The sequence below is a fragment of the Trematomus bernacchii genome, unplaced genomic scaffold (genome assembly GCF_902827165.1).
Source record: "Trematomus bernacchii unplaced genomic scaffold, fTreBer1.1, whole genome shotgun sequence".
NCBI classification, from domain to species: domain Eukaryota; kingdom Metazoa; phylum Chordata; class Actinopteri; order Perciformes; family Nototheniidae; genus Trematomus; species Trematomus bernacchii.
The window spans coordinates 14,458,867-14,472,476 of NW_022987739.1; the positions used below are offsets into that span (position 1 = coordinate 14,458,867).

General features: G+C 41.1%; 2 protein-coding genes across 2 annotated transcripts in view; one reads left to right on the forward strand and one right to left on the reverse strand.

Moving 5' to 3' along the window:
- The first annotated feature begins 1,045 nt into the window (after positions 1 to 1,045).
- arpc5b (actin related protein 2/3 complex, subunit 5B) lies at positions 1,046 to 5,572 on the forward strand. Its single transcript, XM_034146990.1, has 4 exons — positions 1,046 to 1,331; positions 2,654 to 2,726; positions 2,942 to 3,118; positions 3,535 to 5,572. Exons 1-4 carry the CDS (start codon positions 1,189 to 1,191, stop codon positions 3,595 to 3,597), a joined length of 456 nt encoding a protein of 151 aa, XP_034002881.1. The 5' UTR covers positions 1,046 to 1,188; the 3' UTR covers positions 3,598 to 5,572.
- Positions 5,573 to 6,049: 477 nt separating this feature from the next.
- hmcn1 (hemicentin 1) overlaps positions 6,050 to 13,610 on the reverse strand; it is an 80,585-nt gene continuing 73,024 nt past the window's right edge. The window contains exons 93-107 of the mRNA XM_034147735.1: positions 13,352 to 13,522; positions 13,112 to 13,258; positions 12,821 to 12,958; positions 12,584 to 12,705; positions 12,203 to 12,440; positions 11,959 to 12,021; positions 11,006 to 11,125; positions 10,779 to 10,913; positions 10,577 to 10,690; positions 10,305 to 10,430; positions 10,057 to 10,185; positions 8,218 to 8,580; positions 7,906 to 8,025; positions 7,691 to 7,817; positions 6,050 to 7,232 (exon numbers count right to left, since the gene is read on the reverse strand). Of these exons, the coding sequence (XP_034003626.1) occupies positions 6,866 to 7,232; positions 7,691 to 7,817; positions 7,906 to 8,025; positions 8,218 to 8,580; positions 10,057 to 10,185; positions 10,305 to 10,430; positions 10,577 to 10,690; positions 10,779 to 10,913; positions 11,006 to 11,125; positions 11,959 to 12,021; positions 12,203 to 12,440; positions 12,584 to 12,705; positions 12,821 to 12,958; positions 13,112 to 13,258; positions 13,352 to 13,522 (2,480 nt within the window). The 3' untranslated portion in view covers positions 6,050 to 6,865. The remainder of the gene's footprint in view (positions 7,233 to 7,690; positions 7,818 to 7,905; positions 8,026 to 8,217; positions 8,581 to 10,056; positions 10,186 to 10,304; positions 10,431 to 10,576; positions 10,691 to 10,778; positions 10,914 to 11,005; positions 11,126 to 11,958; positions 12,022 to 12,202; positions 12,441 to 12,583; positions 12,706 to 12,820; positions 12,959 to 13,111; positions 13,259 to 13,351; positions 13,523 to 13,610) is intronic.

Below are 13,610 nucleotides of genomic sequence, written 5' to 3' on the forward strand. Positions count from 1 at the left end.
CATATGCATATGAGTCTAATTATTCACTCTGTAATATACCTATAAAACATCTTGAAGAAGAACAGGCTTCTACAGCCACGTAGACCCACAATAAGAAAGACAATCATAGGCCTACTCATCTTGCAGCGATCAACCATGATTTATAATTGCCAGCTGATACAGCGAAACTGTAGCTGTATTCAGCTTGTAAATCTGTATGCTGTGTCCGGTGCCTTGCTCAAGGGCACCACTGCAGGTGAACTGGGACCTCTCCGAGTAGCAGTCCACACTCCATATTTAGGTCTGTTCGGGGACTTGAACCGGCGACCCTAGAGCTCCCAGTCCAAGCCCCAAGTGACTGAGGCCGGGCATAATGAGTACTTTTACTTTTGGTATATTTTGATGCCAATACATTTGTACTTTTCATTGAGTAACATTTTGAATGCAGGGCTTTTACATCTAAAAAAGTATTCCTTCACTGTGGTACTTCTACTTTTACTCATGTACAAGATCTGAGGACTTTTTCCACCTCTGATTGTAAGACATTGCTTTGAAACAAGACACTCATGTACAATCTGGATTATTAAAAGCAGCCAGGTTAAACCTTTTGGCATAATTTGTCCTAAAGTCGGTGGAAATGGGTGCACTCTCTTTGAATAACATGACTTGGTTGCATGTTACATGACAATAAGTTCAATTTAATTAGAGTCTTGGTTGGAAAGAGAAGATTTGTAATTGCCAATGTTTCTCTGTTATTGAATTGTATACAGCTCTTCCATTGATAAGAAATATGTTTTTATATTCAAGTTCCTTTACCTTTACCACACTTGATTTGTTTTTTATTTGACATTTTATTTGTATGCATCAAAACACCAGAGCATTTCTTTGTGGGCGAAAACCTCCTCGGCAATGATGGTTGTGCACGAGGCAATAAATAAGTTTAAACTGGAAGTCTAATGTTTTGTCGCTCTCTAGTGGCAACAACTGGTAACTACAGACAACGACTTGCAGTTTCACATTGTGTCCACTATGGGGCGATGTCGTGAACGCGGAAGCAAAACCCACCCAGAGGAAACGGGAGGAAATCAGGAAGCTGCCTGCTTGTGACAGCCGTATCAAAGAAAAGTACTGTACAAAAAAAAGGCCGGACCTGGGCTTGAACTCTTGTCCTTTTCGATTAGAAATAGACTCCTAAAACCCTCCAACAAAATGGCGAAGACCACCGGGAACGCTGCCCGCTTCAGGCGTGTGGACGTGGACGAGTACGACGAGAACAAGTTTGTGGACGAGGAGGACGGAGCAGAAAACCAGCTAGGACCCGACGAGGCAGAGGTGGACTCCCTCATCAGACAATATCCTTTACATTATTAGCTAGCCTGTTAGCATCCACATACTGCTGAAGAAACCAACCACACCAATCGGTGTGTATTTATGGCTGCTATGGTTAACTTCATGTATTCTCTGTATAGTATGTTGCCGGTATGAAAGGGCGTTTTGCAAGTAGGCCAGTTACTGTCCAGACTTGCCTGGCAGACACATTCCAGGGATTTCTGCTCCAAGACACACCAAGCTTTATATTAACTTCTAAGCAAGTGTGCATTTGCAAACAGGTTCACAATGTAATGGTAGGCCAGGCCTATATATCCTTTTTGTCTTTAAATAGTCGAGTAACTTCATCGTGTTTTCTGCCGGTTAGCTTAGTAGGTTGAGTGTAGCAGAAGCACAAGGTTTTGCTCATGAGCTAAACGATCTGCTTCCTCTTTGATACAGCAGTTCCAGTTATAGTGTTTCTGTAAAGTGTGAAGCCAGCGGTTTCCGTCTAATAGGCCTTATAAGGCTTGAAAGTGCAGCACTTCCTCATTGAATAAGACAGTTCCCTCCCACCTCATGCTGCAGGGCAGGAGGAAAGGCTCGCGCTCGTTACAAATCTGACAACAACAATACTCAAATTATGAACATGGAAACTAATTGTACGTGCTTTTAAGTAATATCAAGTAGGGCACACTGCTCATACTGATTTATACCGATAGTATTTATTAAGAAGTTCATCCTTTTTGCTACTAGCTGATGAAAGAAACACTGCAAAGAGGGGATTTTATGCTAACACTATTTTAACTTTTGTCTATCTCAAGAGTACTGATTATCCTCATCTTACCCCCTGCTGATCCTTTAACCATGCCTTTATTTTCTTCCATAACAAGGACTTTAGATTGTCTACCAAATTGCATTTGGGTTGCACTTTTAAGGACTCTCTTCAAAGTCAGTATGGACAGGTGAAACAATATCTAGAGCTTATAGCAATAGCAGTTTTAACATTATAATGTGAGCCTATATTTTACATTTGAATTGTAAAACGGCAAATTTAATTATGGGTAAACTTGATGTGTTTTATATTATGCATGCGAACACCCACCTAAAGATCTCAAACAACTGATTCTGCAGACATTAATCACACAGAAATGGAGAGATAAACCAAATACGTTTATATATATATATATATATATTTATTTATTCATTCATTCATAAGTGGCGACATATCTCAGGTAGCTGGAAGGATCTGTTGTTCTAAAAATAAACAAAAAAGAGAGAGCAGCACTCTCAGGATCTTACTAACACTAACTACAGTTATTAAACCACCAGCTGTTTTGCATTGCATCCTTAACCCTCCCTGCACAGGTAATCTGATGGAGGCTCTACAAGCAGTCCTGAAGAACCCGCCGATCAACACGAAGAACCAAAACGTCAAGGTGGGTCTGGTTCTCCTGGTTAATACGAGTATTTACCACAGTCCTGTTTTTCTATAGAATCACTTTGTGGACTCTATGCTAATGAATGATGAAATGAGAGGTTTGTTGGACATAAACAGTAGAACGATTTAGGCAGTATTTAAGAGTTCATGAAACAGACTAATAACGAACTACTTGGTAACTCTCCTATTCACATGTATCTTCTTTTCTCTCAGGAACGTGCGGAGGGTTTGGTGCTGAAGGTGCTCAGCGCCTTTAAGAGCAGTGACATTGAAAAAGGGGTGCAGTCCCTCGACAAAAATGGCGTCGACCTGCTGATGAAATACATCTACAAAGGCTTCGAGAGGCCGTCAGAAAACAGCAGCGCGGTCCTGCTGCAGTGGCATGAAAAGGTAAATATTTGCACTTCATTATCTGGCATAATCATACGGTGACACATTTTTGAGTTATGCATTCTATATACTGGCTGGACTAGAGGGAGAAGTGAACATAGATTTACGCGGAAGATTGACATTTTAAAGGAAATGTCCTCCAGCAGTGTTCAAAGTCCGTGATGTTGTTTTCTCTGTGTTAGTAAATGTACTCAATGAAAAGCTTGGAAATCGTGACATTATGGTAATCAACAATTGTAACTGAAATGAATGTATCTTAAACAGGATAATGTATGGCGTCATAGTGGGACAGTAAAAGACCAGTTTGGGATTAATTAAATGTGGTCACATCTCTGCATACAGTATGAGCTACCAGAGCTTAACAGAGACTTAGTTTCAGTATTAAAAACCTGATCATATTTTCTCTGTGTCTCCAGGCTCTGGCAGCTGGAGGAGTCGGCAGCATCGTGCGGGTACTAACAGCGAGGAAAACGGTCTAAAAGAAGAGGATCAGTTCCACATCAATAACACGTATAGGATATTGTTGATGTCGTCTAACAGATGGCAGAGGGACTAAAATGAAAAACTATTCTTTAACCCAATGTGATCCCGCTAGACAAACAAATCAAATCTGCATCACATTGTGTTAAAGAAACATGTTTTTATTTTGTATTCCCATTCATGATCACAGCCCAGTCAACACAGGGTGCTACAGAGAACCTTACATGTGTACTGCTTCCTAGATTTCCTTACTGTATTCCCCTTTGTCTTCATGTCATTCCTATGCAGTCTGTAAATATTCTGCTGTACACACAGCGCTTCCCAACCGAGGGGAGATAACAATGAATATTCCTGGATTTGATTCTAACTCAGGATCATTCTACCACTCTTGTCAGTCGAATCTAAGTAAAAGAGGTTGGGAGCCACTGCTGTACAGTACTTTATCTACACACTCATACAAACAGACACGATTGTGCTCACTCACAGGCATGACTCAGCAATATTTCCTCCATTCAAACCCACACAGGGTTTCAGCTTTGCTTCTCTAGGGAAAACTCTCTCAGTATTTGTTTTCCATCTTCTCTTCACTAGAGATTTTCTGAGGGTGTAAAAGCCAGAGTCTCTGTCAGTAAATCCTCTCATTGCCTCTCCCTGTCACACTTTAGCTGTGGGAGGCTCTTGAAAAGCACAGTCACAGATGGAGGATGGTGGATTTGCACCCGGGGGTCGCCATTTCCCCCCCGTAGAGCGGGAGGGAAGGGTGGGGGTTGGTGTCATCCATCCATCCTTTCACGCTGCCTGCTGCCCCAGTTAAGGATTATTACCCACGATGCATCTCCACCACCACTCTTATTAATCCTATTTTGCTATTCCTCACATCCCTCGTGTGTCTGACCCTCTCATGCACCCTCTGTCACTGAGCAGGGCATTATGGGGCTTTTTCTGTACTTTGAGAAAAAAATAACATGTCACCATTAGAGTCCTTTTTCATATTGTTTTATTTTGGTATTTAACAGAAAAACAATATCTAAGATAAAACATTTTCCGCTTGGTTTGTTATTGCTTTAAAGTTGGGTTTTGACCACAGCTTAAAAGGTTCGAATATATCAGGGTGTAGGAGAGACTTAAATAAAAATAATTAATGTTAAAAAGGTATTTTTTGCATGATCCCAATCTTGAGTTTTGAGTATTCTGTCAAGCATTTCATACCTATCTTTTCTAGATGGGAGGTTTTTGTATTGCATCTGGGTTTGAATCTATGCTTGTTCATTCTAACAATTCCTCCACACGTGGTATAGCAGTAGGGAGTTACTATCACTTATGCTTTTTTTTTTTTTTAATGAGGAAAACTGGAAATGTTGAAGCTTGATCTGCCTTATCGGGTAGATAACGTCTGTTGCCAAATGATCTGTTTTGCTTTCATGGTAATACTGTAGCTTATAGTGATGATTTTGTTTCCCTTATGTATTGGAGAATTTTCTTTTTAAACTAAGTGGTGGAGTTCTACGAATAAACAGTATAAATTAACATGCAAGCAAAGTGTTTTATGGTTAGAAAGATTTGCCATTTTGAAAAAAGTATGTAGTGATCAGGGGAATTTAGACCCAGCATAATGTTTTGTTTCTGCTAATTTGCAATCAAACTGGTGGATTTTCAATAGCTTTTTCTAAAAGACGCATACATTTGTGTTTTCTCACGAGTTATCAACAGTTGATATTTAGACATGGGTTTTCATGTTTAAATACTGTCATCAGTGATGAAGCATCCAGACACTAGATTCCTCTTCCTCTTGCAGGAAAGTCTAGTTTTACATGAAAACAAAAAACAGCCTGATATTTTCATGTATCATAAATCTGAGATGCTCTTCCAGCTGAGGGAGCATACCACACTGATGTACAATCTGCCTTACTCTATATTACTTTTTTTATGTTAATGCTTTTTTGACAAAAATAAAAAAGGTATGAATGCAAATCATAACTTTGTCATGACTTTGTTTTACATCCACACTCATTTATTAATGCTAGAAACTAAATGTTGGAGGTGAAGGAGAGCACTTACCTAGCTTTTAGTGTATGCTGTCCAGCAGATATTTGTTTACATTTCACAAATTTCCCATTATTTTATCCTCATTCTTTTAAATAAATGAATTAGTATTATCTAAACACTGTTGTAAATGTAACTTATCTGCTACTGAAGTTACTGTGACCTTCAAAGAAAATACAATTATATATTTTTTAAATTACGATGAGATTGTTTTCTGCAGAAAAAACAATTATTCAGTCAAAAGCACTGAATAAAATAAAAATAAATAAACAATATGGCAGACAGAGGAATCCTTGTCTCTGATTTCAGAGTGAACTTATTTCTACTCCTAAATTTGCTCTTGTATTCTTCAGTGTTATTCTCATTAGCTTGCTTGAGTCGATGTGAAATGCTTTATAAAGGATCAGGTTTTTTTTCAGTGTATATTCATTTATTACAGTTTTATTACAAAATGGATCCAATAAGTACAGCATTGCAATACATTATGAGAAAAAAAAAAAACTATGTACAAGTCATAAAAATAAAATACATCTTGATATGAACTTTTGGATTGAGCAGTTTATGGCACATTGATGATGTAGTGTAATGATAAGATAGGGTTTATATTTACTAGACTACCTGAGGACGTAGAAGATCTAACAGTTAAGCTTTCTATCACCGAAATGAGCACCGTATCTGAAGAGTCAAATGTTCACTTTGGTCATTAATGACACAAGGGCTAAACAGACGAGGGAACTGCCCATTTTTCTAAATCAAGCACTTCCCAATAAGTTAATAGTAGGTAGATGTAAATAAAAGGCTAGCTAATATTTGTTGAGTAGGGTTGGTATCTGCTATGGGAGCCACCGATGAATACTTCCGCTTTAAGGAGCAAAATCTTGTTGATCTTATAAATACATCTGAGGGGGCAGGGAAAACCGCAAGGCAACATATTAAACATTTCACTGAAAAAGTCCTGACAGACTGAGGTTTTGGATTCCTGGGATTAAAGCCAATACATAGCCAATTTCATTGTACAAGTCAACTGTTACCCTCCTGTGTCTTGTGTTGTTTCCACCTTTAATCTACTTCCTCTTGTCTTCAGGGCTGTATGCACTCACTGGCCGCTCACATTGAGAGTTTTTCAGTTTGTTTACTGATGTGGCTGCTTTTTAAAAAACACACCCACTCACTTATTTAGGATGCAATGCACCGCACCTTTGTCTGCCTTCATTTAAAGTGCTCTCAGTAGGGGTATGCAGAGACGGCGATGTAGACGATGAAGGTTGTCTGGTACTCGATTCCTCCGTCTGCGCTGTAGGAGAGGGCGCGGACCTTCATTCGGTATGTGTGGGGCTCTCGAAGCGCCTGTGTTGTGAACAGCACTCCCTTCAGGTTCTCGTCTCGCAGGGCGAAAGGTAACGTGGCGTCCTCGTCCACCACGAGGAAGGTGGTCCTGGGGTGCATTACTCCGTCCTGCGTGTAGGCCACCAGCCTGATGAGGTCCTGGTTGGCTGCGATGCCAAAGGGAAGAGACAGCAGCTTGTACTCCAGGGCGTAAGGGCTCAGGGCACACTCCAGGTCGTTAGGAGGGCAGTCCTTCAGGCAGAACCTGGACACAACATACACAGCAGAGTTGAGTTGAGTATAATGTGCCAAAAAAATAAAAATATTATATTTTGTCAGAAGATAGATAGAGTACTGTATTTTTTAAGGAAACTGCAAGTGACCATCTACTGTAGGGTTTATATTTATTCATTACACTATTTATTATTGGATTTATTGATATTCTATATTATTTGGCACAATCACCATGTACAGACAAATCATAATCTTGACAAACCTGGCTGTAAAGACATTTTCTCAGGAGCGATCAGCACCATTTGTCCCAAATTTTGCAAATTACACCAAAACTATCTGCATGTTACAGTACCAAAATAGATACATGAAGAACTTTTGATTAACTGAGTTTATAATTTGAAATCCCCAAAGTTTTTTTTTAGCCTGTGTTGTTCACGTTTGATATCTTGTGGGTTAATCCTAATTGAGAGTGTTTCCGTGGAGGTTTACCCTGTGGCTGGATCCCTCTGGTAGTTTGGTGGACAAGGTGTGTCGATACATTGGAAACTTCCTCTCATGTTGAAGCACATCTGGTTGGCCCCACACTGGATGTTATCCTCCAGGCACTCGTCTATATCTGTAGATACAGCAAACAGCTTATCACGATTACAGTACAAGCTATAATAAAATGAAATGATGGAGATGGAAGCAGTAGTTTCTCTCACCCTGACACGTCTTGCCGTTGGTCATAAGGCGGTAACCAGCTGGACAGAGACACCTGTGGCTCCCTGGTGTGTTCATACACTCATGCTGACAGGCATCCCTCACCTCACACTCATTGATGTCTGTCGGTGTCACACACACAAACAACCACATAATGATAGAGACAAAATTAGATAAATGCCGAATTAAGGCACATTTTTAAAGCCCACAATTCTAAAATCACAGCAAATCCTCAAGCAGCAAAGCAGAGCGTTTCTCTACAAAAAACGTTCCTCCTCTCCCTCATCTCAACCCTGCCTGTCCTACATTGTTACCTAAGCAGGAGCCCCCCCTGGACTCAAACCCCTGCAGACAAGCGAGGGAGCCCTGCTGCGAGGAATGAGTCTCTCTGCGGCTCCGGCTCCTTTCACGGCCCCTTGAGGTGGCGCCGTAGGAGTGGTAGCTCTGAGAGGCCAAGTTGTGGTACAGTCGCTGGTGGGAGTTGTGTTCAGGAGAGGATTGTGACGCTCGGTAGCCGAATGAGTAACTTTCATAGCTGGGCAGACGCTCCAGACCGGCACAGGACTTGCCGTCCCCCAGCAGGTGGCGCCCTGGAGGGCAGGTGCACTTGAAGCTGCCCGGCGTGTTGAGGCATTGGTGGGCACAGGGCTGGGGCAGCCGCTCGCACTCATTTATGTCTGCCCTCAGCACAAAGAAAGACCAGCAGCAGGACAAAGTGATAGAAAAAGAGGAGAAAAAGGTGCAAAAAAAAATAAAGGTGGTATTTAGAAATGAAAAGAAATGAGGTGGTGCAGGCCATGAAAATAGAGATGAGATGAGGGAGATGAGAATGGGGGAAAAAAGGGGATATGTCAATTACCCCACTGTACAACAATACATGTTCATGTCCCTAAGACAGAAATGTATTGAGACTATAAAAACATTTGTCGTATTAGAATGAGAGATAGAGATAATCTCTTCTCATGTCAAATCAAAACTTTAAAGATAATAACTTTAAATGCTACTACTTTGAATCTAGTTAACACGTTACGAAATCCAATTCATGCCAGAGGAATTCTTCACAAAGACAGAGCTCAGCGTACAATGTTAATGGTGTCACGAGGGAAACAGTGAATATATGCCATTACAAAGCAACTCCAGGAAATAGCCAGATCCAGACATAAAGAGGATAGTTTGAAGATTGAAGAAGAGGGAAAGGAAACAGAGGGATAGATGGAGCAGAGGTCATGGTGCTGGTCTTTTTATGGTTGATGTGTAAAAGAAGCAGACATTTATTTCCCCTACCTCTGTCCTACTTCCCTACGCTTTCTCCTATCTGACAGTGTAGGTGAGCAGACGTAGCTTCAACATAGTGCAGTGTTTCTCAAACGTTTTCATACCAAGGACAACCAATCAAAAAAACACACACGGACCACCTAACTCCCCAGATATCCAAAAACAAAAGGCCTGCTTACAACTCCAACAGTTTATAACAAATTACAGCCTAATAATGACAGCTTAACCTTCTCTATATCGAATTCAAAATAAAAAACAGTAAAACTATGGTCGCAGTCCCAAGTTTAACATGAATTCAACATTAAACACAAGTTAATTATTTACACTGTTCCATTTATTTAGCATTGTTTACACACTCATTGACTGTGTGTCTCTGTTGCCACCTACATGTATACTAGTCATTTTTAAACAATTTGAGAAACACTTTAAATGTATTTATTTCAAATGTGAAATGTTACCAATATACTCACGGACCACTAGGGGTCACACTTTAAGAAGGACCTGATACCAGGCATAAAATCTTTGCAAGGTATTTAATGTCATGAGTTAGTCAGTGGTTTAACCAGCAGCATTTTTGAAATGTAAGCAAGCACTGAAGATAATGTCCGAGCTACATAGCAGTTATTAAATATTTTCACCAGGAGTGAGTCACTGAAAAAAAGAGAGAAATATGCCGGCAGAAGCAAGCAAGCTGATGGGAGGTGTAAGGGAATAGCAGTGCACATTTCTCTCACATTCTTTCTTTGCTCAACATGCTGTATGGTTTGGCAAGTGGAAGTATCACCTGCCTGATCAGTGCGAATGAAACCCTTTGAATGTAATACCATTTTGGATTCAACTTTTGTTATGTTTATGATAAGCAATAAAGATGTACATACCGAGGCAGGGCCGCCCCACTCCCTGAGATCTGTAGCCACGTGGACAGGTGCAGTGGTAGCTGCCTCTGGTATTCTCACAGATCTGATTGTATCTACACTGATGAGTGCCATCCCTGCACTCATCGATGTCTACAGCACAAAGGACACAGGAGTTAATCATAATCTCTCCCAGTCTGAACTTTAATAAATGCACTTTAGCAGATGCCGTCTGGCTTAACAAGGAAGAATGTATGTTTGTGAATACTCACCTACACATGTCCCATTGCCGCCTTTAGTCATACCATTGGGGCACAGGTCAATACAGGTGTAACCCCCCCGTGTGTTTTTACACTGCTGATCTGACCGACAAACCCTCTGTCTGCACTCATTTATATCTGCAGTGATCAGAGAGAGGACAGAGGAGGTCAATGTTTCTTAAAGAAAATGATGTGATAGTATTGTTTCAAGTAATTCATTATACAAAAAGTCCAAAAACAGTAGTTATTTTTTTTAAATAAAACAGATAAATTATCTATCTCACCTGTACAGCGTCTGTTTCTGAGTTGGTAGCCCGGCTCACAGGCGCATCTGTAGCTGCCGATCGTGTTCAGACAGTGTTGATTGCACAGATTTGACTCCTGGCACTCGTTTACATCTGAGCAACAACAAAGACAATTGTACAGCTTAACTTCAGCATCACTCAAAACGAATGGTAAGTTTATCTATTAAGATTTGTCATGTACCGGTGCAGCTGAGACCATCAGCTGTTCTCCTGAAGCCCCGCCCACAGCGCATGACACATCGGTAAGAGCCAATGGTGTTCTCACAGTCCTCTCCATCATGGCACACGTTCGCATCCAGTGAACACTCATCAATGTCTATGAGAATTAAGAGTAGGGAATTATTAAAACAATAATCTTTATGTGCAATAATCATACTAACAGCACTGATTCAGAGGTGAGTTGTTTACCCTGACATGTCCTGCCGTCAGCTGAGATGGTGAGGCCCCGGGGACACGAGCAGTAGTACGTGCCCATGGCGTTGTGGCAAGTATGAGAACATGGGTTCCCGACCTCACACTCGTTCTCATCTGCAGCACACAATTTGCATATAAAGAACAACACGTAAACTTCAACTAACAGTTATTTCAATGTAGATGACTGTGTTGATTAATCTCGCTTCATTGTTTAATTGTTTGGGTGAATGTAAATGTCAGAAAATGGTGAAAAATATCAGTGTTTTTAAAAAAGCCCAGCAAAAGGTCTTTACATAAAAAAAGTTGACTGTAATTAAGGAGTAAAGACAGCAGAAAAGCTGGAACGAGACATTTTTTCTTTAAAAAATTGCATAAACCGAAATCTATTGTCAAAGAGTTAGGTAATACATTTTCTAATTGACATCTTATCAAACTTATGAATTTAGCCTACAACGGTTAAGTTTTGCTAAATACATTTGGATAAGCATGACATCATTTAAAAGGTTATTTTATTATCACCATGGGAATCAAGCACTTTTAATATACGTTTAACTTAAAATATAATTTTTATAAACTAGCATTTCACTACAAAGTTATTGAACTGATTCTCTATGAGTCGTACACACGGCAGCGTGCGTTGAAGCTTGCCGGTGGACGTGTCTGGCGCGCGACCAACAACCAATCACATGAATCTCGCGGTTTGATTGGCTAGCGCTTGTACTGGCATATGATTTGATTGGCTGACGCTTCCGTCGAAGCTTGAAAAGTTGAACTTTTCTCAACTTTTGAAGCGAGCAATGGAGGCAAAGCGACGCGACGGAACCACAATGCAGTTCGGCAAAGCCTGACGTCACCCCATTCAAAGTGAATGGGAAGCGTCTCCGTTGAAGCAACGCACGCTGCCATGTGGACGGGTCGTTAGCATGCTGTGTGGTGATAAACATTACCTGCACAGTAGGGCCCGGCAGACACTAACGTGAATCCCTGAGGACACTGGTTACTGCGATCTCCTGAAAACATGTTTCAGTTACATTTGTATCACAGATCAGACAAAAACATGGCAAGAAAAATAGACGTATCAGATGTAAAAGTCTGACTGGAAAAGAGTCTTATATAAATTGTTCAGTCCATTTCTCACTCATAGGCAAAATATTTGTTTACAATAAGTCCTTTACAGACAGTAATTCTCACCCTTAGCAATATTAGCTTGTATGCTATACTCCAACACTTCCTCCAGGGGGTTGTAGTGAGCTCTGATGGCTGTGGCGTGCAGCGTCTCTACGAGGAAAGGCATCTTGCCCTTGGACTGGTCGTAGGTGATGGTGTGGTTCCAGGAGTAGGGCACACTCTCCCGGTCGATGCTGAACATGCGGGTGGACAGAGCGTACAGCTGGCCCGGGCCCGTCTGGATGTAATCCTCTGTGTAGTCCTGAGTAAAAACAAAAGTGTAAACTTGAGGCATATTTGAGGTAGTTTTACATTGTGTAGCTAAGATAAACAAAAAGAGAGCAGTAGTGTATATAACAGGGCCTATACCTACAGGGGCTACAGGGGAACAGCTTATTTATGTACCTTGATGCTGATGTCAGCGTGTGAAGGCAGTTGCAGGATGTGTCCGTTCACGACGATGTCCAGTAACAACACTCCATCTGAGTCCATGCCTCTGGCAATGTGGGTCATCCTCAGGATCTCACCTACCGAGATTACAAAACAGACAGATACATTCAAGGATGTCCCCATGATAACATAATGACAAATCCAATATCATCAGTCAATCATTCAAATACAAAAATATATGTTTATTCTTACCCGTGGCAAACTCCACCTGTGTCTCTCTCCTAAAGATGCTTCCTGTTAGCGTGTAGCCATTGACAGCCTCTCCCACTTCCTGTGCAGTCGCCCAGTAAACAGGGTTCAGGATCGAGATGAGCTTTCTCATTGCAGGACCTTGAAATAAAAGGCAGAGGAATTATTACATATTTTGAAAAGGTTCGAGAGAACAATTTAAGGTGCACTAAGTTGCATGAAGGCATTGTTATTTGATGCATATCTCATATCAAAGTAGAAGATTTAAACACATGAACATTTTGGAAAACTGACCTAATGTCCTTGGTACATTAGTAATAGAGGCCTTGATGATTCTCTCTCCAGACTTGCTCTCTGTGATGGTGGCATTGAGGATGGCGATGCCAAACTCAATATCGTTGATGTTCCCTATGATGCTCCCTCGTGCTTTCTGTGGTCCACCTGGCAAAAAGGAAAACATATTAAGCTTTGATTGCTGCACTCAACTGCACACATACAGTATGCAATATACGCATCTTGACTAAAATGGCTCACCTGGGCAGGCCTGACTGCTACATCTGGACAGCTGAGAGGAGTCTCCTGGACACAGCCGGCCACCGTTGCTTGAAGACGGACTGTTACAGAGACGGACACGTGTCCTCTCTCCACCACCACAGGAAGTAGAGCAATCTCCCCATGGCTGCCATGAGCCCCAGTTACCATCAACTGCATTGACATATCCAAAAAACATAAAATCACTACAAACACTAACACACAAATCATCAAAAAACAGACATAAAGGCAGAGTATTTTC